The 25,924-nt window shown below is 33.3% G+C and overlaps 13 protein-coding genes and 1 pseudogene across 14 annotated transcripts, besides 3 other annotated features; 9 read left to right on the plus strand and 5 right to left on the minus strand.

The window, feature by feature from the left end:
- Window positions 1-14,652: part of a mobile genetic element that runs on past the window's edge.
- TVAGG3_0145250 (His-Me finger endonucleases family) lies at window positions 69-653 on the plus strand (the record flags this gene model as incomplete). The annotated part of the gene is made up of 1 exon (XM_051224440.1): window positions 69-653. One exon carries the CDS (start codon window positions 69-71, stop codon window positions 651-653), a length of 585 nt encoding a protein of 194 aa, XP_051109426.1.
- On the plus strand, window positions 697-2,835 carry TVAGG3_0145260 (DNA/RNA polymerases family; the record flags this gene model as incomplete). Its single annotated transcript, XM_051224441.1, has 1 exon — window positions 697-2,835. The coding sequence occupies one exon, from the start codon at window positions 697-699 to the stop codon at window positions 2,833-2,835; it is 2,139 nt and encodes a 712-aa protein (XP_051109427.1).
- TVAGG3_0145270 (uncharacterized protein) lies at window positions 2,892-3,752 on the plus strand (the record flags this gene model as incomplete). The annotated part of the gene is made up of 1 exon (XM_051224442.1): window positions 2,892-3,752. One exon carries the CDS (start codon window positions 2,892-2,894, stop codon window positions 3,750-3,752), a length of 861 nt encoding a protein of 286 aa, XP_051109428.1.
- On the plus strand, window positions 4,119-4,781 carry TVAGG3_0145280 (uncharacterized protein; the record flags this gene model as incomplete). The annotated part of the gene is made up of 1 exon (XM_051224443.1): window positions 4,119-4,781. The coding sequence occupies one exon, from the start codon at window positions 4,119-4,121 to the stop codon at window positions 4,779-4,781; it is 663 nt and encodes a 220-aa protein (XP_051109429.1).
- On the plus strand, window positions 5,755-6,312 carry TVAGG3_0145290 (organellar and viral DNA polymerase type B; the record flags this gene model as incomplete). The annotated part of the gene is made up of 1 exon (XM_001314290.2): window positions 5,755-6,312. One exon carries the CDS (start codon window positions 5,755-5,757, stop codon window positions 6,310-6,312), a length of 558 nt encoding a protein of 185 aa, XP_001314308.2.
- Window positions 13,102-14,364, minus strand: TVAGG3_0145300 (protein of unknown function, DUF4106 family; the record flags this gene model as incomplete). Its single annotated transcript, XM_051224444.1, has 1 exon — window positions 13,102-14,364. One exon carries the CDS (start codon window positions 14,362-14,364, stop codon window positions 13,102-13,104), a length of 1,263 nt encoding a protein of 420 aa, XP_051109430.1.
- Window positions 14,653-15,329: 677 nt separating the features above from the next.
- On the minus strand, window positions 15,330-16,023 carry TVAGG3_0145310 (protein of unknown function, DUF4106 family; the record flags this gene model as incomplete). Its single annotated transcript, XM_001305754.2, has 1 exon — window positions 15,330-16,023. A coding segment is annotated over one exon (694 nt), but the record flags the coding sequence as incomplete, so codon positions are not given.
- A 1,088-nt stretch (window positions 16,024-17,111) lies between these two features.
- Window positions 17,112-17,438, minus strand: TVAGG3_0145320 (uncharacterized protein; the record flags this gene model as incomplete). Its single annotated transcript, XM_001305753.1, has 1 exon — window positions 17,112-17,438. The coding sequence occupies one exon, from the start codon at window positions 17,436-17,438 to the stop codon at window positions 17,112-17,114; it is 327 nt and encodes a 108-aa protein (XP_001305754.1).
- Window positions 17,439-17,817: 379 nt separating this feature from the next.
- Window positions 17,818-17,855: a mobile genetic element.
- Window positions 17,818-17,855: a terminal%2Cinverted (terminal inverted repeat of Banshee-A3 transposon ID:TVAGG3_0145330).
- Window positions 17,856-18,084: 229 nt separating this feature from the next.
- On the plus strand, window positions 18,085-19,340 carry TVAGG3_0145340 (uncharacterized protein; the record flags this gene model as incomplete). The annotated part of the gene is made up of 1 exon (XM_051224445.1): window positions 18,085-19,340. A coding segment is annotated over one exon (1,256 nt), but the record flags the coding sequence as incomplete, so codon positions are not given.
- A 142-nt stretch (window positions 19,341-19,482) lies between these two features.
- On the plus strand, window positions 19,483-21,426 carry TVAGG3_0145350 (CBG23764 family; the record flags this gene model as incomplete). The annotated part of the gene is made up of 1 exon (XM_051224446.1): window positions 19,483-21,426. The coding sequence occupies one exon, from the start codon at window positions 19,483-19,485 to the stop codon at window positions 21,424-21,426; it is 1,944 nt and encodes a 647-aa protein (XP_051109432.1).
- Window positions 21,427-21,480: 54 nt separating this feature from the next.
- TVAGG3_0145360 (uncharacterized protein) lies at window positions 21,481-21,999 on the minus strand (the record flags this gene model as incomplete). The annotated part of the gene is made up of 1 exon (XM_001305752.2): window positions 21,481-21,999. The coding sequence occupies one exon, from the start codon at window positions 21,997-21,999 to the stop codon at window positions 21,481-21,483; it is 519 nt and encodes a 172-aa protein (XP_001305753.2).
- A 653-nt stretch (window positions 22,000-22,652) lies between these two features.
- TVAGG3_0145370 (uncharacterized protein) lies at window positions 22,653-23,507 on the minus strand (the record flags this gene model as incomplete). The annotated part of the gene is made up of 1 exon (XM_051224447.1): window positions 22,653-23,507. The coding sequence occupies one exon, from the start codon at window positions 23,505-23,507 to the stop codon at window positions 22,653-22,655; it is 855 nt and encodes a 284-aa protein (XP_051109433.1).
- Window positions 23,508-24,930: 1,423 nt separating this feature from the next.
- TVAGG3_0145380 lies at window positions 24,931-25,322 on the plus strand (annotated as a pseudogene). Its single transcript has one exon. A coding segment is annotated over exon 1 (392 nt).
- A 31-nt stretch (window positions 25,323-25,353) lies between these two features.
- TVAGG3_0145390 (uncharacterized protein) lies at window positions 25,354-25,572 on the plus strand (the record flags this gene model as incomplete). Its single annotated transcript, XM_001305750.1, has 1 exon — window positions 25,354-25,572. One exon carries the CDS (start codon window positions 25,354-25,356, stop codon window positions 25,570-25,572), a length of 219 nt encoding a protein of 72 aa, XP_001305751.1.
- Window positions 25,573-25,924: the final 352 nt, after the last annotated feature.

Below are 25,924 nucleotides of genomic sequence, written 5' to 3' on the forward strand. Positions count from 1 at the left end.
ATATGAAATGGCATACCATTTAAAACAAAACATTTTTTTCAAAAAAACATTTTTTTATTTTATTTGAAATGTACGCTGAGTTTGTTGGAGAAGACCGTTGGGAAACTTGTTTGTTAGATGAGAAATATGAAATTCACTGTTGTGAGTCATTTGAAGTCAGAAAAAAAGAGACAAAAAGAGTTTTAAGCGAATGTGAGCGAAATGACGGATATGCTATGATGAGGATGAGTGGGAAACGCTATTTAAAACATGTTGTCATTGCAACTCATTTTATACCGAATCCTAACAATTTACCTTTTGTAGACCATATAAACCGTATAAGAAACGACAATAGACTTGAAAACTTGCGTTGGGTCACTCGTTCTGAAAACAATAAGAACATAGGCAAATTTGGAGATATTGTATTCGAATTTGTCGACGAACTAGAAGATGAAACAATTGAAATTACAGACTATGGCGAGCATACGTTTGAGTTTTACTACTATAGCGAAGAACAAGACTCTTTCTACTTTTATACCGGCGTAAACTATAGGAAATTACAAGTATATTTTACTAAGGATGGCTATGCTCATGTAAACGCTAGAGATACAGATGGAAAAAACGTTCATATACTTCTTAACAAATTCAAGAAGCTATATGGCATACCATTTTAAAACAGTATATTTTTTTATTTTTATAAAAATGCCCCCGTATAGAATGGATAGAAAATCTGCTAGAATAAAAGCAGAGTTAGAAAGATATGGTTGGAGAGTTTCGAAAAAGTTTAAATATAGGAAGGGAAAGCCAATAAAAGTCTATGACAAACTGGCTGGTCTGACCTATGAAATGGACTTGGAAACAGCGCGCGCCAACTATCCAAACAGACTGGAGAGGTTAGAAGAAGAACGTCTTATGGACATGCCTTTCGATGTTAGTGAGCCTCAAGTTGAAGGACACGACGGCTTTGCCAGATTCTACTGGAAACATAACGAACAATTGTATCCTTTGAGGAGGAAAAAGGGGAGGGGTGAAGACGCACATGCTCCCATGGAAAGAACAAGATATGCATATGAAAAGTATCGCGAGGTTAGAAGTAAAATTACTTCTGGTCGAACCTTTACAGTAAACTTTGACGAAGGAAAGAACAAAGAAGGCTTCATGGGTGTACTTGCTGCCATACAAGACGGAAATAAGAAAGGATACAATCTCAGACTAACCGTAACAGATTTAGATGGTCATATATACTACTCGCATGGCAATGTCACAACAGCTGCAATGCTTCTTGACGCTTTCAAGACTACAAAGAGAGAACAAATGTTTGACTCCGACTCAGACATCTTAAATGCGATTGAAGGAATTGCAAGCGTGAAGTTCGAATGGTATCAACCTAACCCTCAAGCAGTCAGACAACATGCTGGGTATTTCCCGTTCATAAACAAGTCTGACATTGACTTGACAAGGTATGGAATTTACAATTCAATTGAAAAAATTGTCAATGAACCTTGTATTCTTACATGTCTCAGGAACTCTGGTCTTGTTACAGATGAGAAGATGAAGTATCTTGAGTCATGTGTGAAAACAAGGTACATTCTTAGAAGTCAATTGACAAAAATTGCACCGTTGGCAAATGTGAATATCCGAGTCAACATTCCGACTGAGAAAGGTTCTTCGCACGATGACTATGTAGTTGACTTCAAATTGCCATGGTTGAAGATTGTACTTGTCCACAACCACTTCATGTTGAACGAAAGTCTTACAAACCCATTGTTCGGAAAGGGCAAATGCAACATTGTCAGAGCTGTTAACATTCTTTTCGAGAAAGGCTTGTTGGAACCAATTCCAGATGACAAGCTGACAGAAACTTTTGTACCAAAAGACGAAACAAATTTTTCATTGTTAGTGAGACCAAAAGTTGTTCCAGACAAAGTTCTAGCACAAAAGAAGTACACAGTTCCAAAAGGAGTTGGATTGTTCGGATACCAACCTGAACCAGAAGAACTTCCAATGAGGTTGCAAGAACTTCAAGATGCTATAAACAAACTCCCATTGAGGCATCCAATTGATGTCAAATTGTATTGGAGAGCATCTGAGTTAGGTCAGAAAATTTTATATGAAACAGGTTGCTTTGACGATGTTTATGAGATAACAGGCGAGGTTTCTCAGAAGATAAGAGACTCACTTGAATTTCCACGAACCGGACCCATTGGATGCGACAAGTTCGACTCATACGAAAAAATATACTATGTCGACCTTAACGCTGCGTACATGAGGTTCGTCCAATATATCCCGACTGGAATTCCAAACGAAGACGGTAAGTTCCCGGGAAAGAACTATACAGTTGGAAAAGTCATACAACAAATGTATGATATTAGGAAAGCTTCAAACCCCAAACTTGCAATGACAATCAAATTGCTTATGAATTCGACATGGGGATATTCCATTAAAAAACCTCAAAAGATGAAGAGTAAACACTATGAGAAAGTCGACAACTTTGTTGAAAGGTTCTCCCCTTTTGTTTTGAAATACGAATTTACTCAAGGTCAAAGTGGCTCAGTAACCACAGTAAAACCTATTGTCGAACATTGGTCTTATCCTCAGTTCGCAAAGGCAGTCCTTGACAACTACAACAAATTTTTCTCGGAAGTTAAATCGAAAGTGAAGGTATACTACGAGAACATCGATGCACTCATGACGAACGAAGAAGGCTATAACAAACTCATTGAAATGGGTTTAGTCGGTGAAAAGATGGGCTGTTTTAAGCTAGACAAGGTATTTTCCGAAGTTCATGTTCTCTCCAAGCGTAAGTACTGGGGTGTTAAAGAAGATGGTGAAATAGTTAAACATTGCATGAAGTAAAACATTGCATACCATTTTAAAACGTTTTTAAAACAGTATATTTTTACATATATTAAATGCTTCAGGTTGAAAAACAAAGAACAAAAGTAGCAGATACAAAACCGTTAGACTATATCTTTACAAACGCTGGCAGGAATATTTCAGATGAAGAAATTTCATCCGGAGCTTATCGGTTTGACTATCCAATTCGTTGGCTTCAAAGTCCTTCAGATGCAAAGGCAATAGGATTTAGAAGAGTTTTGTTTTCAAATAGAACTAATGCATTCATGTTCGCCGTATATTTTCACGGTCAGTATAAAGGTTCTGATGGTCTAATAGAAAAATTTGACGAAATGAAGATCTTTACTATTCGTTCAGACGAAAGTCTTGAAAAAACTCTAAATGACTTTCAAACTCAAATAAACAAATACTACTGGGAATTTCAAGAAAAATACCACTCTTTACTAAATGGAACATACTATCTAAAGCTAGAATACGACAAGATGAATTCCACAGTTTCATTTCAAAGGATTGAAAATAACCCTCCAAGAGATACAGAGTTTTTATATTGGGGGGTGGACAAACGTTCTTGGGCACAATTTCTTCGGTTACTAAACCAGAACGAACCATTACCACCTGACGGTCCGTTTAAATTTGTACTTCCACCAACAGATTTGACAGTTTATAGAAACGTGTTCGACCCTCAAAATGTCATGTGTCATGCAAGTTTCAGTTCAAGCAACAACAGTTTTCTTTGTATCGGTAAGGACTTCTATGACTTTGCTTCTAAATTCTACGAACCACCTAGTAACAGTTTCTCTGACTTTCAAGTCTGGTTCACAACAAACGGTGTGCAGCATATAATTCCATTGTACTACGACTTTTATCTCGAATTGTCTTTCATATACAACTACGGAAAAGTGCTGAAAAAGTATTGAAAAATATATTTTAGATCTCACCAGGTCCCTCGGTCCCTCGGTCCCTCGGTCAACTAACATCTTTTTGAAAATGGTGACAACATGACATTTTGACAACAACACAGGAAATAGATTTCATCGTATATGTTTTGTATAAAAAGCACCTGCCGGAATTCCGGCGGGTGGTATATTCTTCACGAAATGCTTGTTTTGAGGTTAAGCCACAAACGAATGTCCGACGGTTAAGCCACAAACGAATGTCCGACGGTTAAGCCACAAACGAATGTCCGACGGTTAAGCCACAAACGAATGTCCGACGGTTAAGCCACAAACGAATGTCCGACGTACCACCAAAAAATATTTTTTTATTTTTATTGTAAGAACAGTATGACAGTCGAAGCAAAAACGTTCACGAACAAATCTAATGGCGAAACATTCACAAAAGGCACTTACAACGGTATTGAAGTCTTACGTAGAGACAAGGATGGTTATATAAATGCAACAAAGATATGTCAGCAGTTTAGGAAAGACTTTAGAAAGTTGTTGGAAAATAAGTCCTGGGAAGAGTATTATAAGGCATTTTGTGAAGAATATACCAATCGCCGGAATTCCGGCGATTGCTTTTTATACAAAATGCGTGCAGGAATTCCTGATGAAATCAAACAGGTTAGAGGAACGTATGTAGACCCAAGACTTCTAAACTATATAGCAATGTGGGCTTCTCCAAAATATTGTATAACAGTTGGAAAAATTATGGACTCCATAGACAAGAAAGTTCATGAGAAATTAGATGAAGAAGAACTTGAAGATACAGCAGAGAATGCAAAACCTTTGTTCGAAGAAGAAGTTAGAAAAATGCGTTTAAAACAAATAGAACATGAACATGAGATATGTTCTGGTTATAGAGATTCTCCATACGAACTAGACCAATGGGAACAAGAAGATTTAAAGAGAGAATTTAGAGAATATGAACTCGCTAAAGTTTCATTAGAAGCTGCAGAAGAGAGGTTAAAAGGTTGGGGTCCTTTTGTACAAAAATATTTTGAGTAAATGAACCATTTTATTTTTATTGAATTCGGCAAAAATATATTTTAGGGTAGATGGTTTTTAGGTGTCACTCGGTCACTCGGTCACTCGGTCCCTCGGTCCCTCGGTCATTTTAACTTCTCTGAAAAAGTGTGACAACATGACATTTTGACAACAACACAGGAAATAAACTTCTTCGTCAATGTTTTGTATAAAAAGCAATAGCCGGAATTCCGGCGATTGGTATATTCTTCACAAAATGCTTGTTTTGTTGAGACTTCTTCGTCAATGTTTTGTATAAAAAGCAATAGCCGGAATTCCGGCGATTGGTATATTCTTCACAAAATGCTTGTTTTGTCAAGACTTCATCGTACATGTTTTGTATAAAAAGCAATAGCCGGAATTCCGGCGATTGGTATATTCTTCACAAAATGCTTGTTTTGAGGTCGAGCCACTTTTGGCTCCACCTGTTTTTTCAACCAAAACTCATTTTACTCAGCAAAAATATATTTTAGGTGAAGAGGTGAGATCTCACCTCTTTTTTCACCTCTTTTCTCACCCGTTGAATTTTCATGAATTTTCCCGAAATAAAAAAAGTTAGTTTTTTAAAAAAAATATTTTTTATTTTTATTGTAAGAACATGTTAGCAACAACAGCACCAAACTCGTTAGTCATGAACCCAACATCTATGTTAGTAGAGATGAAAAGCTTCATTCTTTCTTCATATACTTTCGAAACAGAAATCCAGAAGATAAAGCAAGAACTTCTCCAAGGAGTTTTAGACTGTAGTGCAAAAGATGAAACAAATGAAGAATATCTTTATGAAATGCAGGATATTATTGACCATCTACCTAAACTTCCTGAAATACAACAACAAAAGCTCACTATTCCAGAATTCGATGAAATTGAAGTCAAAGCAACTGACTCAGTAGAAACCAAGAAGTTCATACGTAAGGTAAACTATGAGTTTCTTGGATTTCATTGCAACCACAAAGTCATGGACAAAGACTGCGATATGGTATATAAGAACATCTCTGACATATATAAATCTGAAGAATTTAAGACCTACGACAACTTTGTTTCGTTAGTTGCAAAATGTGTATGGCAGATAAGAGATAAAGATAAAAGAGGTAAGGTATGGAACGAACAGATAAAACCAGCAACTTTTGAGTTAAAGAAAACCATTGACGCCTTAGTTGTACTTGCAGGTTTTATTTCAATGTACAATGCTAAAATGAACCCACAATGTTCAAAATGTAAAGCAGCAATGAGGAAATATAACTACTCCGTCAAAGAGATAGAACGTATGCGAAACGACTATGCAGATTTAAAGAAAGAAGTAGAGAAACCAGCAGAAGATAAAATGGACATGTTGACATTTCTAAACAAAAACTATCCAACAGCTGACGATTTCCTTCTATCTGATGTCAAGAAGAAATATAAAGAAACATTCGGCATTGTGAAAACTTTTGACATACTGACAGAAGAAATAGAAGCTACAAAACTGTTTAGGATTTCAAATATACATCGTACAATTCATGTAAGACGCTTGTGAAAAAGAGGTGAGAAAACAGGTGAGAAAACAGGTGAGATCTCACCTCTTCACCTAAAATATATTTTTGCTGAGTAAAATGACCAAATTTCATTATATAACTGTTATGAGTGACGAAGTGAACTTTGACACTTCGTAAAAAAACTCTATGAAATCATATCTTTTATACAAAATTCAAGAGGTGACACCTAAAATATATTTTTGTCTGATTTACGCTCATTGACGAAGAAGTCTCAACAAAAACATATACGAAGAAGTCTATTTCCTGTGTTGTTGTCAAAATGTCATGTTGTCACACTTTTTCAGAGAAGTTCATTTGACCGAGGGACCGAGGGACCTGGTTAGATCTAAAATATATTTTTGCTGAGTAAAATGACCAAATTTCATGAATTTCCTCATATGTTTGCTACCCCGACTTTTACAGGGGTTGCCTAAAACTCTATGAAAATCGTAAAAAAACTCTATGAAATCATATCTTTTATACAAGATAGAAAAAATAAAATTAACGCTAGTTTTTTTAAAATATTTTTTTTTATTTTGTATGTAAGAACAGTAAATGACAAGCACTGAGTTTGAAACAGTTAAAAAGATAGACAATGAGACCAAAGTGGTTAGAATAGGTGATTTAAACGTAAGATACTCAAAGAAATACAAAAAATATTCTTTGTCAGACATTTTAACACTATCCGGAAAGAGAGCAAAGGACTGGGTTAGAAATGCTTCATCTCAGAAAATTTTGACAAGAAATCCTGAGCTTTTGATATCGGTAAGATTTCATGGAACTACAGCATATCTCATCGACAAAAGTCTTATACCACTAGTTTTGTTATGGATTGACCCAGTTGTTGGATATAATTTCATAACATATGGTTCATTCGATACGGAACGTTGCAGTGAAGGCTTACTTTACATCGTTCAGAAACCGAAGGACTTCAATACAAAGAGATATAAGATAGGAAGAACATTTAATATAACTAAAAGATATGACTCTACAGTCAATAGAGTTAAGGTTGTGTTTGTAAATGATATGAGAGCTGCAGAAACAGAACTACTTGAAGTTTTTGAGAAAAGGTATGGTGCTCCCACGAGAGGTAAAGAAACGTTTGAAGTAGATGAGATAGATAGTGCTATAAAATTATTTGACGAAGTTGCTGAAAAATACATGTAAAGCGTTTATTTTTCAAGCTTGACACCAAAGATGACTCAGGTAGCTCTAGATGGTAAATTGTCTTGTCCGAGTCCTTCTGGCATTCCGAGTCCTTCTGGCATTCCGAGTCCTTCCTTCTGGCATTCCGAGTCCTTCCTTCTGGCATTCCGAGTCCTTCCTTCCGACAGGAAAAGTCCTTCCTTCCAACAGGAAAAGTCCTTCCTTCCAACAGGAAAAGTTTTTCTTTCCGACAGGAAAAGTTTTTCTTTCCGACAGGAAAAATTTTTTCTGTTGTCCGTCCGTAAACCATTCAAATTTTCGAAAATTGAGAACTTTTTGGCCGACCTTCAGGAAAAATTTTTCTTTCCTTCAGGAAAAATTTTTCTTTCCTTCAGGAAAAATTTTTCTTTCCGACAGGAAAAGTTTTTCTTTCCGACAGGAAAAGTCATTCCTTCCAACAGGAAAAGTCCTTCCATCCGACAGGACACAAACGAATGTCCGACGTACCACCAACCGAGTCCATTCCAAAGCCAGAAGAACCGACAGCCCCAGCACCACAACAGACTAAGACTCAAACACTTACATTTTTACGCTTGACTTTTTACAATTTGAACTTTGTTCGCGTAGATGTGAATTCTGAAAGAAGTATGAGGGTCTTGTATGACTTTGTACTTCTCCCATAGTTCATGTCTGTCAAACTTACCTGCCATGGACTCTTTCATAAGTTCCATGAAATCGTCTTCGGACAATCCGGGGAAAAGTACAATGTCAGTAAGTATTCTCTTTACATCCTTACTTAAACTCTTTGCTGTCTGTACACAAATGACAACTGAGATGTTAAAGTGTCTGAGCTTCTTAAGAATTCGACACATGTCTTGTTCTCTGTTCTTTAACAAAGGATGAGAAGCAAAGTCATCTAAGATAAGAAGACATCTGTGAGGGTAAGTCTTCCAATCGTAAGATTGCAATTTCTTCGAAATGTATTCTATCTCTTTCTGTTTGTTTCTGAAGTGTTTCTTCTCTAATATTCTCTGCATTTCCTCATTTGGGTCTTTAAACCTCGAATTGACATACTCATTTATAGCATTGTACTTCAAAACTCTTCTTTGGTACTTCTTTATCCAATCTAACAACTCAGAGTCTTTTATACATACTAACTTAGACTTTTTTATAATATCTTTGAACGAATTGACGGTTTGGTCAAATTGACCAGAAGTACTACAAATGACTACTAACTCATAGAATGGGTTCTTCTCATCTAGTTCTTGTTGCTGTGCAGCCATTTTAAGATAAGTGAAAGTCTTACCCGACCCAGGCGGTGCAATTAGACTGTTATACCATTCTGAGCAAATAAGAACTTGTCATGTATGGGTTTTATCTGAGCATTTTCCAACTTCCTCTTGTTCTTATTTAAAACATTCTCAAATTTTTTGTCAATGTCAGCAAACTTTTTTTCTAACATATTTTTAGAAAAATTAAAATTTTTATCTTTTAGGAAATGTCTAGCGATTTCGCTATCTATATTCGAGACAAGCTTTTCGACAGCAAAACATCTGTCGACCATAAAATCTTACATAGTGTAAACAAGAAAGGGGAATTTGTTCTAAAGTTCTGTTTCTGGGAATATGACAAGAACCATAAAACCTTAAGCAGAGAAGTCTTAAAATTTGTCAATGACAGACTTGTTGACAGAGATGACGCCTCTTGGAGAGATGAAGTCCAACAAAACTTCTTAGAATGCAAAGAAGACACATGCGCTGTTCTTGAAGATGAAATAGAAAACAGAATAGAAGAGCTATTAAATGACAAAGCACTTTTACAAAAATATGGTTCTGAGAAGTTTGACATAACTCCACCAGAGAAGAAGAAGAGAGAAAAGAAAGAAAAGAAAGTAGAAGAAGAGAAGAAAGAACCAGAGCCAGAGAAAAAGAAATTTGACATGTAAAAATAAAATTTTATTTTTAGAAATTTCTGGGTCAATGTCAATGTTCTCTTCCTCTTTAGGAGCAAACACTGGCTTAGACTCTAAATCTTTTTACCCAATTTACCTTGAACTTCAACTATCTTAGACTCATAATATTCATAGTCGTCTGCTTTCTTTGGTTCATAAGGTATAACAAGTTTGTATGCTTTGCCTTCTTTAAGGTTGAGAACCTTCTGTCAAAACTTTCTTTGACTGTTAACAAACCTTCTATGTCTAAGTCTTCAAATTTCGCACCATTTTTAGTCACAATAGCAAACTTAACTGGTTCGATGTTCCAAACTTTGCTGAATGAAGACTTTTCAAAATGGTAGAAGTAAACATTCAAATATGTGAATGGTTCTAGTTCTTCTTTAAGTCCTGACATGTACTTGTTGACTGAGATGAATTTCGTCATCTTTTCTATCGGATAAAAAAATATTTTTTTTAAAAATTTACTCAGAAAAATTTTTCTTTGTATATACACCATTCTGTACGTCTAAAAGACTTTTGACATTTGCCAAGAATGTTCGTTTAGACGCTGTCATATAACCATATTCTTGACAATACTGTTTATACGAATCGTACAATGACCTTTCATCTAAACACTCAAAGTTAGTCTCATCTATGAACAGTTCATATACACTCTTGTTTGCTTCTAACAATGTTTGTCTCTCTTCGGTATGTGGAATTTGTCTTGGATTGAACTTTGAAATATCTAATGTCATGAAATATGAGAACAAGTGGTTGTAAAAGTTAGGTGTCAAAGTTTCTGCTAAGTCGTCAAAATATTCTGTATCTTGCATATGAGCTTCTGACGTTCTGACAACTACATATCTTCTGTCAGAACTTTCTAACTTCATCGGAACGGCATTGTTTGAAACCATGACGAAATTTGCAACATTTTCACAAACTCTTTGGTCTTTATATTTTCTTTCAACAACTCCAACTTTGTCTGTTATAAGACTCTTCAAAGCATCTGAGTTCAAAACTTTTGTTGTATCTATACTTTGAAGTTCGTTACATACTATAAGTTTCATATTCTCTATTGAAGAGTTAAATTTACCGCAGATGTTTTCTAAGTTTGTCATATTAGGGTTCGAATAGCCCTAACAGTTTGCATAAGATATCTGTAAAGAACGTGTTCTTACCTGTTCCTTGTTTTCCAATTATAATGAGAGCAGTTTCATTCTTAGCACTTGGATGTTGTAAGATGTTTGCAAACCAACATAAGATATACTCATATACTCTTTCGTTTCCATTGCATATAATTTCTTTGACATGGTCTAACCAAGCTTCTATAACATTTTCTTTCCATTCTACTTGTTCGTATTTATATCCAGTGAAGATAGAATAGAAGTTTGGAGAAGGTGTATAAAACTTTATACCACGAACTGAAAAATCTTCAAGTTTTGACAATAAAATATCCCAAGCATCTAACATCTTCATGCCAACTTGTACGACTTTTATTTTCTTAAGTTTCTGTTTACATTCTTGTTCTGAAACTATTGTCGCTTTAGGTTTGTTAAAGACTACATCCCATTCTTTCATGACATAACATTCTGGGCAGAGTCGACATAAATGACTAAACGTTTCAAATTCTCGACTGCTTTGTTATAGTCTCTAAATGGACACATATTTCTGAAGGCTTGGAAGTCATAAAAATCTGAAACGTCTATTCTGTACATTTTTTTATAAAAATAAAAAAAAATATTTTTTTTATTCTTGAGCTATTTGTTGTTGCATTTGTTCCATTTGTTGCATTTGTTGTTCTTGAGCTATTTGTTGTTGAAGTTGTTCTTGTAGTACAATACTTTCACCAGTTGCATCATCCAATTCGAAACTTTCTGCCGTCATTGACAAATACATAGGACATAAAAGTTTTACAGGAACAAAGTTTGCGTCAACTAAGGTTAAGTTTATGTTTGCTAAAGTGTTTGAGTTTACTAAAGCTGAAAACTCTGCATTCGAATGAACAATAGGCAAACCAGCAGAGAAAGTGTTGTTTATACGCATGAGTATCTTTTGGTCATAGTAGTTTCTGTCGACATTCGAATAGCACTTTGAACCTAAGTTTGAAACAATATATAAAATAGGTGTACTTAAAGTCAATGGAACAGACATTCCTTGTATGACACCTTTTCCTGTTATAGGAAACTGTTGGTAGTAAAAACCAGATATAAGTTTTGTATTATAGCTCATATTGTTTATAGTAAACTCAGTCGGACATCCAAACATAATGAAACCTGCTCTAGTTGCAGCACATGTTACATCCGTCCTTAAAGTATTAAATAAGTCAACAAAACTGTTGGTGGTATATCTGAGTAAGTATCTTCAAAGGAGTATTTTTTACCATTCACAACAACAAAGTCTTCTGGTGTCAAAAGAGCAAAACAGGCTTTAGTCGTCATCGTGTTTAAGGTTAGTTTACAATATCGTCCTTGAGGACTTTGTAAGTTTGTTGTTATAGAATTATATGACTCAGGTTTTTAATCGTAATAGTATAACCACTATGTCTTCTGCCATTTACATATATTTAAAAGTTTTTCTGAAAGTGGAGAAGAACTTCATCTAAACTTTCACATGGCGTTTCTTGAAGTTCTCTGTCTAAGAAGTTCAAATATTTTGTAAAGACATAGAACTTTCCTTTGTCTACACGAACAAACAAAACAGGGTCTTTCATATCGTTCAAAAGTGTGTAAAGTCCTTTACATGAAATAAAGTCTATATTGTTTTTCTTCAAACATCTTTCAAGAAGTTTTGCCATTTTTACTTAGCAAGTAAACTTTAATGAAATGTTGTGGTCGTCAAATATTTTTATGACGTCTGGGAAACTATATTTTAAGTTCAACGTTTCACCTCCTTTCATAACGTATATCTTGTCAATGACATTATATGAAACACCACAGCAAGCAATGTCGGGTTCTATTTCTTTGATGTTTATATCGTCTGCCTCTGTCAAAAGTTTCAATAGTTCTTTCAAAATTTCATGAGGTGCGATGACATATGAGTTCACTTTTACAGGGTTGTGCTCAACCAAGTTTAACATTATACCCAAAGCCTGACAAATCTTCTCCTGAGTTTTAAGTTTGTCTTTAAGTTGTTGGTAGTCGTTTCGAATATCTGCAACAGAACTTAAGTCTCTGCTAACTTCAGGGTATGTTGGTTGTTCTTTTACAGGAACTATTGTTATACCATCTTCGTCTTCGTATGGTTTCCCCACTTCAACATCTCTGTCTTTGACATTGACAACAACACTTTGACTGTTTGTTTGAGTTGGTGAATTTAACTTCACATCTGCCATCGCCATTAAACCTTTTGAAACACTTACGCTTCTATTTTTCGGAAATGACATTTTACTTAGAATAAAAGGATGGACGTATTTGAGTATCTCTTCGAATTGAAGCAAAACAAAGTTTACACACACAAACAATACAAGTTCATTGACAGAGTAGTTCTTTACACAAACAATGGAAAATGTTATAGAATAGCAGTCTTTGCTGAACCAAAATATTTTCATAAAGCAAAGAAAGTTGGTATAACTGAAATGGTGAAAGTTCTTGACGTTGACAAAAATATAACAACAAAACTGACCGATATTTCTAAAGGAAAGTTTTTAATACAATATTATATCAAAACTGGCGTACTGTCAATATTTGACGGAAGAAGTCAGTTCAAGAACAACTTACTGACCTGCTGCCAAAATCTGCTCGATGGAAGCTGTCGTTATACCAATCTGAGGAGCCCCAGCAGGTTTCATCGAACGAATCTTCAAAAGAGCATCTTCCGTGAAAAGTGCTATTGGTTTTGTAAACTTCTTTGCTTTCAATTCATCTGGACCGTCTCTGTCACCAGTATATTGTATTTGAACTGTACCAACAGTTGAAATACCACCCATAAAGTCTTCTGAGTCAGCAAATGGAATGCCAAGCCAAAAGTTTGAACGGTCTCCATTTGTATATTGAGTTTTTTGAGCTCCTGTATGAGTCCATACTTTCACATATGGCATAATAGAACTTTGCATTTCAGGGTTAATGGTTGTTGTGAAGTTGTTGTTAAAGTTCATAGCATCTAATGTCAAGTTGTATGACCTCATATCCTCAACTGTGGAATATTCTTCTCTTGGATAGTATTTGCCATCTATGTTTATATGATATTTAATACCGGGGTTGTAGAAACAAGAATAGTCATTTATAGTTCGTCTGAACAGTACAAACATAGTATCTGCATGTTTCATTGCAGTTGTTAAGGCAATATCTGTTCTTGCACCTGGGTCAGCACTTTGGTTTCCAACTTCACCTGCAAAGTCTTTGACAGATATTTGGTGTATAGGGAACATAAGTGGAACTGCAATATATTTGGCAGCTAAAGCATTTGAAATATCTGGGTCCAACATATAGACTGCAAGTCTGCTTTCTATTCTCTTGCATTCAAACTTTTCGCATGTGAACTTAACTGGGTCCCAAGCATCTCCAGCAGCATTGAAATAATAGTTTACTTCAGTGTTGAGGTTTGAGAAACCAAAGTCTAAGTCAACTTTGTCTTTGCAAAAGTCACAGAACTTGGCTCCACCAGTTCCAGCTACAGTAAGAGTGAATGGGTCTTGTGTTGGTGCAATGACTAAGTTATTTTTGCTTGGAGTAAGTTCGATAGAAATTTTTCCTGCCCAGTTTGGCAAGTATCTTAAAAACCTGAAGATGAGGAAAGATGACAAAGGAACTCTAAGTTTCAGTTTTACTTTGGTTACTGCTGCTGCAGTTTGTCCAGAAAGGTCAACATAAACTCCTGGAACGTTAGGGTCAAGTCTTCTTATTTTCTCAATAGTTGCGTACTGGTCTGTTTGTTCTCTAGCTTGTGGTTGTACTGAGTTTCTCAAAGCGAACCATTCATAGTTTGCCCATGTTACTGTTTGAACTAAATCAGAGTTAGAATATATCTTATATCCCATGAAAACTTCTGGAGCATATTGGTATCCGACATAGAAAATTCCATTGCAACCTTTCTTGTCAGACAACTTGGCAGAAGGTTTTATTTCAATGTCTTGTTCCACGTATAAGAAAGAGTTGTCAATAGAAATTATATGAAACCTGTCGCAAGCAATATCTACTGTTGTTGAAGAACCTTCTCCAAACTCACCTACGTTTCCATAAGAAACAGCAGTTGTATATTCGTAAGTTCCAGGAACTATTTCTGACCTTCTAATGGCATTGTCGCATTCGTTATACCATTCGGAAACATTTCCATTCATGGCATCCAAAACTGTTGGCGTTATATTCTGAGCGGCGTACATTTCATATGGGTAAAAATATAGAATAGTTGTCAAGTTCTTCTTCGTATATGTTTTGTTGAGACTTTGTCATGAACTTTCTTGTCTATGTTTTGTCAAGTTCTTCATCGTAAAGACTTTGTCATGAACTTTCTTGTCAATGTTTTGTAAAGACTTTGTCATGAACTTTCTTGTCAATGTTTTGTAAAGACTTTGTCATGAACTTTCTTGTCTATGTTTTGTAAAGACTTTGTCATGAACTTTCTTGTCTATGTTTTGTAAAGACTTTGTTGAGACTTCTTTGTAAAGACTTTGTCATGAACTTTCTTGTCAATGTTTTGTAAAGACTTTGTCATGAACTTTCTTGTCAATGTTTTGTAAAGACTTCTTCATCTAATTTCACTTTGTTCTACTCTTCTCTTCTTCTTTGGTGTCGCTTTTGGTAACTTCCCCTCTGCTTCAAGTTGTTGTTGCTGAACTATTTCTTCCATGTCTGGTTGTATCTGAACTTCTTCCTGTGGAGTTTCTTGTACCTCATCTGATGGCATTTCATATATTCCGAGACCGTTTTCAACAAGTTCCCTATCTAAGTCATCCGGACTCATAAACCTTTCTTCTTTCGTTCGTTCTATTTTTTACGCTTTTCATTACCTTTTGCATGGACGCGTCGTTATTTTTACTTTCTTGTGCTAAGTTTTCATACTGTACGGTTTGGTTCTGCAACTGTAAAAGTTTTTCTGCCTTTACATTTGCTTCAACTTCTTTTTTATACTCATCGCTATCCACATATGTCTTCAGGGCTTTTTGTTTTATCTCTTCATCTTTCAGTACTTTATATCGAGTAGTATGGTTTTTCAAATTTATGACATCTTGTTCCATTTTTGCTACTTCTGCTGCTTTTTCTGACACTTTTTTCGCATATTCCTCTGTACTTAGTTCTTTCAGTTGTTCTTCTTTCTTCTTTTTCTCTATTTTTAACTCATTGAGTTTCTTTGTGTGTCTGTCATATTCTAGTTTCTTTTCGTTTTCACATATTTGCTTCTGTATGTCTATGTTTGACTTTTTGACATCTGCTATTTGATTTTTGAGTGAACTCAAATTCATTTGACTTTGAGGGTTATATGCTGTTCCACCATAGCCTGCCATTTTCGCTAAAAGTGCCGCTCTTAAACCTCCACTCTGTGCACCAAGAACTCGGTTTAAAAGCATAGGATTGCTTGACATTTGTTGCAACATAGTGGGGTCATTCAGCATTTGTTGTTGCAACTGTTGTTGTGGTGTTAGTCTTACTATTGGATGTTTCAATGCTCTCTTCCTCTTACGTATATTCTTACGTGGCATTTAAGTGAAGTTAAAAAGCGGCTTTTGACAGATGTTTATATGACACTTTTTCCGGTTTATAGGACCTCTCTCATATTCTATCTTATCGTATCTAAACTCATCGTAAAGACTTTGTCAAGTTCTTCTTCATCGTAAAGACTTTGTCAAGACTTCTTCATCGTAAAGACTTTGTCAAGTTCTTCATCGTAAAGACTTTGTCAAGTTCTTCATCGTAAAGACTTTGTCAAGTTCTTCATCGTAAAGACTTTGTCATGAACTTTCTTGTCTATGTTTTGTAAAGACTTTGTCATGAACTTTCTTGTCAATGTTTTGTAAAGACTTTGTCATGAACTTTCTTGTCAATGTTTTGTCAAGTTCTTCATCGTAAAGACTTTGTCAAGACTTCTTCATCGTAAAGACTTTGTCAAGACTTCTTCATCGTAAAGACTTTGTCAAGACTTCTTCATCGTAAAGACTTTGTCAAGACTTCTTCATCGTAAAGACTTTGTCAAGACTTCTTCATCGTAAAGACTTTGTCAAGTTCTTCATCGTAAAGACTTTGTCAAGTTCTTCATCGTAAAGACTTTGTCATGAACTTTCTTGTCAATGTTTTGTAAAGACTTTGTCAAGTTCTTCATCGTAAAGACTTTGTCAAGTTCTTCATCGTAAAGACTTTGTCAAGTTCTTCATCGTAAAGACTTTGTCAAGTTCTTCATCGTAAAGACTTTGTCAAGTTCTTCATCGTAAAGACTTTGTCAAGTTCTTCATCGTAAAGACTTTGTCAAGTTCTTCATCGTAAAGACTTTGTCAAGACTTCTTCATCGTAAAGACTTTGTCAAGTTCTTCATCGTAAAGACTTTGTCAAGTTCTTCATCGTAAAGACTTTGTCAAGTTCTTCATCGTAAAGACTTTGTCAAGTTCTTCATCGTAAAGACTTTCTCATGAACTTTCTTGTCTATGTTTTGTAAAGACTTTGTAAAGACTTTGTAAAGACTTCTTGGTCAATGTTTTGTAAAGACTTTGTCAAGACTTCTTGGTCAATGTTTTGTAAAGACTTCTTCGTCAATGTTTTGTAAAGACTTTGTAAAGACTTTGTAAAGACTTCTTGGTCAATGTTTTGTAAAGACTTTGTCAAGTTCTTCTTGGTCAATGTTTTGTAAAGACTTTGTTGAGACTTCTTTGTAAAGACTTTGTTGAGACTTCTTTGTAAAGACTTTGTTGAGACTTCTTTGTAAAGACTTTGTTGAGACTTCTTTGTAAAGACTTTGTTGAGACTTCTTTGTAAAGACTTTGTTGAGACTTCTTTGTAAAGACTTTGTTGAGACTTCTTTGTAAAGACTTTGTTGAGACTTCTTTGTAAAGACTTTGTTGAGACTTCTTTGTAAAGACTTTGTTGAGACTTCCTGGACTGTTGTCAAAATGTCATGTTGTCTCATTTTTTCAGAGAAGTTCGTTTAACCGAGGGACCGAGGGACCGAGGGACCTGGTGACGTAGCGACGATAGACCCTTACTTGTCCGGACATAGTTCTACTATTTTGAGTCCTCTACCAAAAAGTCAACAGCAACGACTTTCAAAAATTTTAGGGGCTAGAAGGCACGAAGTGCCTGGAAGCCCGACTCACTCAAAAACCTCATTTTATACTTCATTGCATACTAAACATCTTCAAGGGGGTAGAGGGGCGCAGCCCTGGAACCCCCAATACCTTTTTTTTTTTTTTTTTTTTAAAAGAATCTTTACAAAATATACATTTAATTTAATTAATATTTAAAAACGTGCTCTATCAAAAGTTCCAAAAATCCAATATTTTAGCTTTTCTGAGGTGTCACTTTTGATGAATTTCTGTTTACAACATGAGAACCATTGGATTACATCCTTACGTTTCAATCACGATTTTACAAGAAAAGCAAAGTCGATTTACACAGTCTTGATGTATGAAACGAGTAAGTTCTTACCAAACCCATTGACATACAATATTGTCAAAGAAACAACAATATTACCTTGGTCAAACTTTGATCACATAATCTTTGATGAATAAAAACTTAATTTTTTTAACCTTGACACTTTTTTCCGCTAATAAAAAATGAGTGATAAAGCTATCATTGCTGGAGGGAAGAAACTCTTTCAGGAATTTGATAACATACCTGATGGAGTTAATCCTGAAACAAGAAGAAAATATTTAAATGACGCAATTGATTCTTATGAAGGTTTCGACATTGCAAAAGAGTCTGAAGCATTATGCAAAAAATTTAAAGTTAATATCGATTACTACTATTGTTCTCCACAAGAAAAGGAAGACATTAATGTTGAAGATGTAGATTTCGAACTTGTTGAAAGTTACATTGTTGATCCAAATTACAAAACAATCAATTTCTTACTAACAAAGAACAAAGACGGACAGCTACACACAGATGCCATCACAGATGTTGAAAGATTAGTCGGTTTCAGAGTTTGTCCTTACTGCAAAGAAGAAGTTTACAGTTTAATCGATGATCCAGATAGAAAGAATCAAGCAAGATTTTGGAAACATTGTGAGAAGTGCAAGATGAACGGTTGCAAGTTAATTCAAGATGTTCAATTACAACCAACTCAACAACCTTACGCTCCACACATTACAAAACAAAAGATCTACCAGTTCTTACTAGCTTATGGCTTACAAGATTACTACAAACCAACAATACACTACATTACATTTGATTTTGAAACATTAGAGACAACAGAGGAAAAATCAATTACTAAATCAACAACTTTAAATGCAGTATTAAAACCATTCATGGTCTCAAGTGTATGCGAAGATGTTACAAAGAACCTTTGTTATGCTACTGATGAAAACTTTATTATCAATTGGATTGATTGGTTATTTGAAAAAGCAAAAGAAGTTAAAGAATTGAACATGAATCAATATGAAGAAGTTTTTAGTAAATTGAAAACAATTGAACAAGAAGAAAAATTTCTAAAACTAATCGAAGACGAATATTCAAATGTAAATGTGATTGGATTTAATTCAAGCAAGTTCGATTTGAATTTAATCTTAAGAGAGTTTAATACTGCACGATGGAAGATTTTGTCAATGCTTGGCTCTTCTTCGCAGTATAAACAAATCACAGTTCATAAGAAAGAATATCCAAATTTGAGATTCATTGATATCAGAAACTTTGTTGCAGGTGGTACATTAGATCAATTTACTCAAGACTTTGGAGATAATGTTAAAAGAGTTAAATCGTTCTTTCCTTATCAAGCTATAACATGGGACAATTGGAAAGAAGAATTATTCAAAACTGAACCATTCACGAAAGAAATGTTCTTCTCAAGTTTAACTCAACAAACAATTGCAGATGACGATTATCAAATTTACTTGAACAATTATAAACAATTCAAAAATCGTTTGGACTATTTCATCTATTATTGTAACAAAGATGTTGAAATCATGATCAAACCGATTAATAAAATCATTGATGAAACATTTGTTTATAAAGTTGATATGCTACATAACTTAAGTTTAAGTTCAAATGCGTCAATGATAAGATATAGTTTGGCTTACAAAGATTTCAATCCAAGTGAAAAATATCCTGAAGAAGAAAAAGATTCTAATTTCATTTTGTCAAAGAAGTATTGGCAATACAAAGTTGACTGTTATAACAAACAAGATCTAAAAGCAAAAAGAGATATTAAGAATAATGTTACAATTGATGATTTAGATTATTACAGAGATTTGATTTTGAAATCGAAATGTGCATTATGTGGTAAAGCATTCACATATGACAACAAACCAACATTAGATAGAATTGATAATGATTTAGGTCATACAAAAGAGAATTGTCAATTAATGTGTTGCTATTGCAATGTCGTTAAATCAAACAAAGATGAAGAAATAGTAAGATTAAGAGTTAATTTGAGAAACTTTGCAATCAAATACAATTTGCCAATGACATTAGATTCATTTGAAGCATACCACATCTTAAGAAATGGTATCACAGGTGGTTTATCTAATGTTCAACATCGTATTAATATGAAGAATGTTACACATATTAACAAATTAACTTATGACAATGGTAAAGTTTCAAATCATGACACAGATAATGTTATGACTCATTTTGTTGGTGTTGATTTCAATTCTTTATATCCTTCATGTTTCTCATCTAATCCTCATCCATTTATCAAATACACTGACCATCGAATGTATATGCCAGGAAGATTAACTAATGTTTTAATTTGTGAATCAACAGCTCAGAAAGCAATGGCATTAGGAATAATTAAGAAGAAACAAGAATTGTTTGTTACAGAAGTTAAAGGTCACATCGATGAGAAATACATTAATGATTACATTAATTTCTTACCAATTATTAGAAACTTAGACATTGTAACAAATGAAGAAACAATTGGTTCATTCATGTACAATTACATGAAAACAAATAATATTCTAGTTGATCAGAAACAGAGAAAGTTAACACAATTAGCATCTACTCATGGTGAATATATGTCATTTTCAAGTTATTACTTATGGTACCTCATTGACAGATTTCATTTCATAATTGACGATGTTAAATCTATTTTGACATTTGCTAAGAACACTTGCTTCCATGATTTTGCAAATGAATTCATGAGAGTCAGACAAGAAGCAGAGTTGAATGGAAACAAAGGTAAAAGTTTGTTTTGCAAGATCTCTTTGAATGGATCTTATGGTTATGATGCAATGAATACTCAAAATTATACAAAATCAAAGATTATGGAAGAAGACAAAGCAAGAATGGCATGCATGAGTCAAATGTTTAAGAATATCAGAGAGATTGGTGATAATGTTTATCAAGTTATGATGAAAGATAAATATTATCGTTGTGATACATGTTTGCAAGAAGCATTCTTTACATTAGATAATGCTAAATATTGGTATTTAGTTTTCATTTATGACTTCATGTATAAATGCATGGATACAAATAAGTTTCATTTCATTGAAGGAGATACTGATTCAAGTTATTGGGCAATTGCTGGTGATCCTAATTTACCAAACACTCAAGCATTTCAAGCAATCATCATTGACAAAAACTTTTATGATAAGAACATTTACAAATTTGCTCCATATGATTTCTTCTGTTTTGATCAAAAATATAAACCGAAACTCAAAAATAAGATGGAAGAAAAACAACATGAGAAGAAGTTATTAGGTTTAGCAATTGAGAAACAAGGAGATAACATGATTGCATTATGTCCTAAATGTTATACTTCATTCAATGGACATTTGAAAGAAACTGATTTCAAGAAGATTGCAATGAAAATGAAAGGAGTCTCATTGAAACAGAATGAACATTTAACTCCCGAAAATTATTACCAAATATTAAAAGATGGAGTTTCATTTGATGGCAAAAATATAACATTGCAATTAAAGAATGGAAGATGTCAAGATTGTCAATTGCTAAAACTGCATTAACTGGTGCTCACACTAAAGCAGTCTGTTGTGAGAATGGTTGTTGTATGCCATTTATTAGTAAATAGGATTTCCAGATTCATCAACTTGGTCCTCGTCGTATGCTGGTGCAATAAGATTACCACGATAATCAACTACATTTCCATTGTCATCTGTAAATTGTCTTTCTTCGACTGGAACAATTATGTTTCCATAATCATCAACAAGGTTGCCATAGTCATCTGGGGTTAAGTTAATTTCTGGTTGTGCTTGTGGTACATATTGTTCTTGATTATCTTGATTGTCACCACAAAATGTTCCATAATGAAGTTCACCATCGTTTTGTTCAATAATGTTTCCATCTTCATCAACTTTATTCCATTCAAAATTCTCTGTTACCTGATTCCATTTTATTTTGATTTCATTGTCATCAGGTAAATTCTCAATTTGATCAAGTGAACTCAATGCTACATCTGTTCCAAGAAGGAAATTCGCTGAAATAACTTGTTGAATAAAGAATGTAAATATATGTAACCAATCATCATCGATATAAAATGGATAGATTGTTTCTCCATAACGTAACTGAATAAAATACATTCCACCATTTGTGAATTGAACATTCATTTCAAATTGATCTTGTGTATAATTATCCATTAATACTTTCATCATTTTCTGCGAAGGAATTGAATAATAATGAAACTCGGTTTCTTCAGTTTTTTGGTTTGCAAGTAAAATAGCATAAGAACGTTGGAATGATTTTGCATAGTTGTTTAATGCAATTTCATTGAAAGTAATACCAAGGAATTCACCTTGAACATAACGTTTCTCTTGATCGATTGATCCTAATTTGTTTCTTGCTACTGCTAAATCATTTGTAAACATATTTAGAATGAAATCAACTTGATTTAAGATTGGTTCATCATTTGTAACTAATTGTTCAAAATCTGATTTCTTTCTCGATGCTTCATTGACATCAATATTATTTAATTCATTTTGTAAATATTCTACTAATTTCTGTTGTATTTCAGTTAAATGATTAGTGAGTTCATCAATTTTAGATTGATATGCATCAACATCAATATTAGCACTTTGTTGAACATTTTGTTGTAATTCATTTACTTCTCCAGCTTTTTGTTGTATCCATTGTGTTAATCCATCGAAAATTGTTGCAACTGTTGAATTAATTTTTTCAAAACCATCATTTTGATTTAATTTGTCAGTTATACCAGGTCCAACTTGTGCATAATAATCTATAATTTGTTTGCAGATTGTCTTAAATCATTATAATCATTCATAACTTTTTGCAATATCTTTGTATTTGTATCACGAAGGACTTGGATTCCTTGAATTGGATCTGTGTTACCCGTAAATTCAGAACTTTCAATATCTTTCTTAGTATCATCAATCTCAGCTGAAAGTTCATTGTAACCTGCAAAATTCGTGAATGTAAGTAAAATATCAACAAGTTGCATATTAACATTTTCAAAAAGGTCTCTTGTATTGTTTTTGAAACCTCCAATTTGATTCACAATTTCTTCTTTAGCATAACCTGCAAACGTTGTCAGATTCATTCTTTCATTTTTGACTTGTTCAAAGTTGCTGTGAGTTCTGTCAAAATCTTCTTGTGATGCACCAACTACTGTTAAAACTTTTGTAATTGTTTCAATTATTATATCCCTCGTGTTATAAATTTCTAATTCAATCTTGTTAATATATTCTTGTGAAGTATTTGTATTTGCTTCGTTTGCTTTATCAAGTGATTTCAACTTCATGGACATTTCATTAATTTTATGATTTAATTCTGTATTTTCCTCTGACAGTTTTGTAAGTTGAGATTGTAATGTATTCTTTTCAGCTTCAACTTTCTTCAAGTTTGTTACTAAAACTTCACTTTCATTACCTTTACCTAATAATGCATTCTTATATTTATCAACTTCTGCTTGTAATTCTTTAACTTTCTTAGAACTCTCATCATTAAGTTTAGATAATTTATCCATTTCTGCTTTAACATTAGGATTAGCGGATGGTTTTGATTGTTGTCGTCCATATCCACCAGTTGTGTTTTTACTTGGTGCTGGATTTCCACATGATTCATATTTTTTCAATTTTTCTCTTAAATTTACTATTTCTTTATTTGCTTTTCCTAATTGATCTAAGATTCTTTCATTCTCCTCTTTTAATTTAACAACAAACTCGCTTTTTTTGAATCCAGCTGTCAGATGTTTTACATAAATTTTATACAATTCATCTCCGCCTTCTCTTTTTATAGCTTGAAAAGCTTTTACCCATCTCTTATCTTCTTGTTGTGCCATAATTTTTTAATCTTATTTAAATTAATGTTAAAAAATGATAAAAGTGAAATTTTTCAAAAAGAAACTAGGGGGTACCCATATGAATTAGACTTTCTTGAAAATGATGAAATTTTAAAATATCCATTTCAAACTGTATACAAAATCAAGTCTTATAAAGGAGCTCAACATGGAATTGAAACAATTATTCATGATTCGAAATTAGCACCATTGAAAAAGAAATTTCAAAGACCAACATTTGCATTCACACCAGATACTTGGGAAATGGATCATTTGCATGGTAGACCTGTTAAAAATCATGGTAAAACATTAATGGTTGCATCGTATTTAGTTTTCATTAATGTTAATACTAAATATTTATATTTGTTTCCAGTTCAAACAAAAGAAGCAATTGAAACATTTGATGTTATAAAAAAAATTACAGAACTTGAATATGAACATTTTGGTCATAAAGTTAAAATGATTAAATGTGATGGTGATGCTGGTTTTGAAAGTGCAATGCAAATGATAATGATTGAAAAATCAAAATATGAAAATCAAATGGATTATGAACTTGTTCCTGATGAAAATTATAAACCACCAACAAAAAGAAGAGGTCGTCGTAAAAAGAATGAAGGAATGAAACAAATTCTTGTTCATAAAGAAATTCAATATCATCCTTTATATGGAGTTGGTTTTCATGCTTCTTCATCAAAATTTACTTATCATAATAAAGTTGTTGATAGTGTAATGAGAACTTTAAGAAATGCTTTAGGTCCAGAGAGACAAAATTATTGGGATGGTAAACATGATAATTTAATTCAACAATTATGTTATTATTACAATAATACATGGCATAAATCAATAAAGATGACACCTTTAAAAATGCATACTCATAGAGATAAAGAATGGGAATTTATTAGAAGAAAAACAGAAAAGTTAAATGAAGTGAAGCAAAGATTATATGAGAATGGTTATTATGGATTTCAACCTGGTGATGAAGTTTTAGTTTATTTAGATACATCAAAGACAAAACAACTATTTAAGAAGAGAAGAAGGAATTTTGATCATTTAGGTTTGTTTCAAAGATATCAAGATGGTAATGCAATTGTTCTCGTTACTTTTCGAAAAGATGATGAAATAAATGATGGAGAAGATGAAATTTTAGAAGGTGATGTTGAAGTTGAAGTTCCTCTCTATTTTGTCAAAAAAATTTAATTTTTTATTTATTTTTAAAAATATGAAACCAATTTTGAAAAAGATTGAACAAGTTCCAAAAGAAATAAATGAAGATGATGAAGAAAAAGTTGAAATTAAAAACCTGAAAAGAAATTACAAATCATAAAACCAATTAAAGAATGTACTAATTTTGAAAGTATTGATGAATTTAATGAGTTTTATGAACAAAACAAAAATTTATTTGATGAATTAACAACATGTAAATTAAATAAAATGTTTAAAATAGATGGATTCCGAATAACTAAAATTAAAGGTCAAGTTAGTTTGAAATCTATTCCAGAATCAAGAATTACAAATACTATGAAAATTGAAGAAATAATTCAACGAATACAAACAATTGAAGAAAGAGTTAATATGATTATTGAAGTAATAAATTCACGATTTAATGTTTAAAATTAATTTTTTTAATCTAATTAAATTAAATATGGCTGCGGGTTTCTTTAAGAAAATCTGGAATGGAATCAAGAAAGGTGCAACATGGGCTTGGAATAAAGTTATTAAACCAGTTGCAACTGCTGTAAAAGACTTCTTACCAGCAATCGGTACTGCAATAGGTGCTAAATTTGGTGGAGGACAAGGTGCTCAAATAGGTGGCACCGCTGGTGAAATTGCTAAGGGTCTGATTGGTGGTAAGAGGCGGTGATAAAAATATTTGATAAAAATATTTGAGAAATTATTTTTGTGCTGGTGAAACAGTTTGTGGAAAATTAGGTATAAAACGTTTTGAATCATTTTTCCATTTTTGACTATTTGCTCCAAAACCACAAGGTTTCCAATTTGCTAATTTCTCACGAAGTTTTTTAATTAATCCAGCTGCCATATTTATTTCATGTTAAAATTTTTTATTTCTTTGGTTCAATAGGTTTTGCATTACCTGCTGGAATAACTTTTACTATTTTGGGCTTTGGTGGTTCCCAATGTGATTTACCCTTCCAAATATCACTCTTCATTAAACGACACATAAACTTTTTGTTAAAGAATCCAGCTGCCATTTA

This window comes from Trichomonas vaginalis, chromosome IV (genome assembly GCF_026262505.1).
Source record: "Trichomonas vaginalis G3 chromosome IV, whole genome shotgun sequence".
NCBI lineage: Eukaryota > Parabasalia > Trichomonadida > Trichomonadidae > Trichomonas > Trichomonas vaginalis.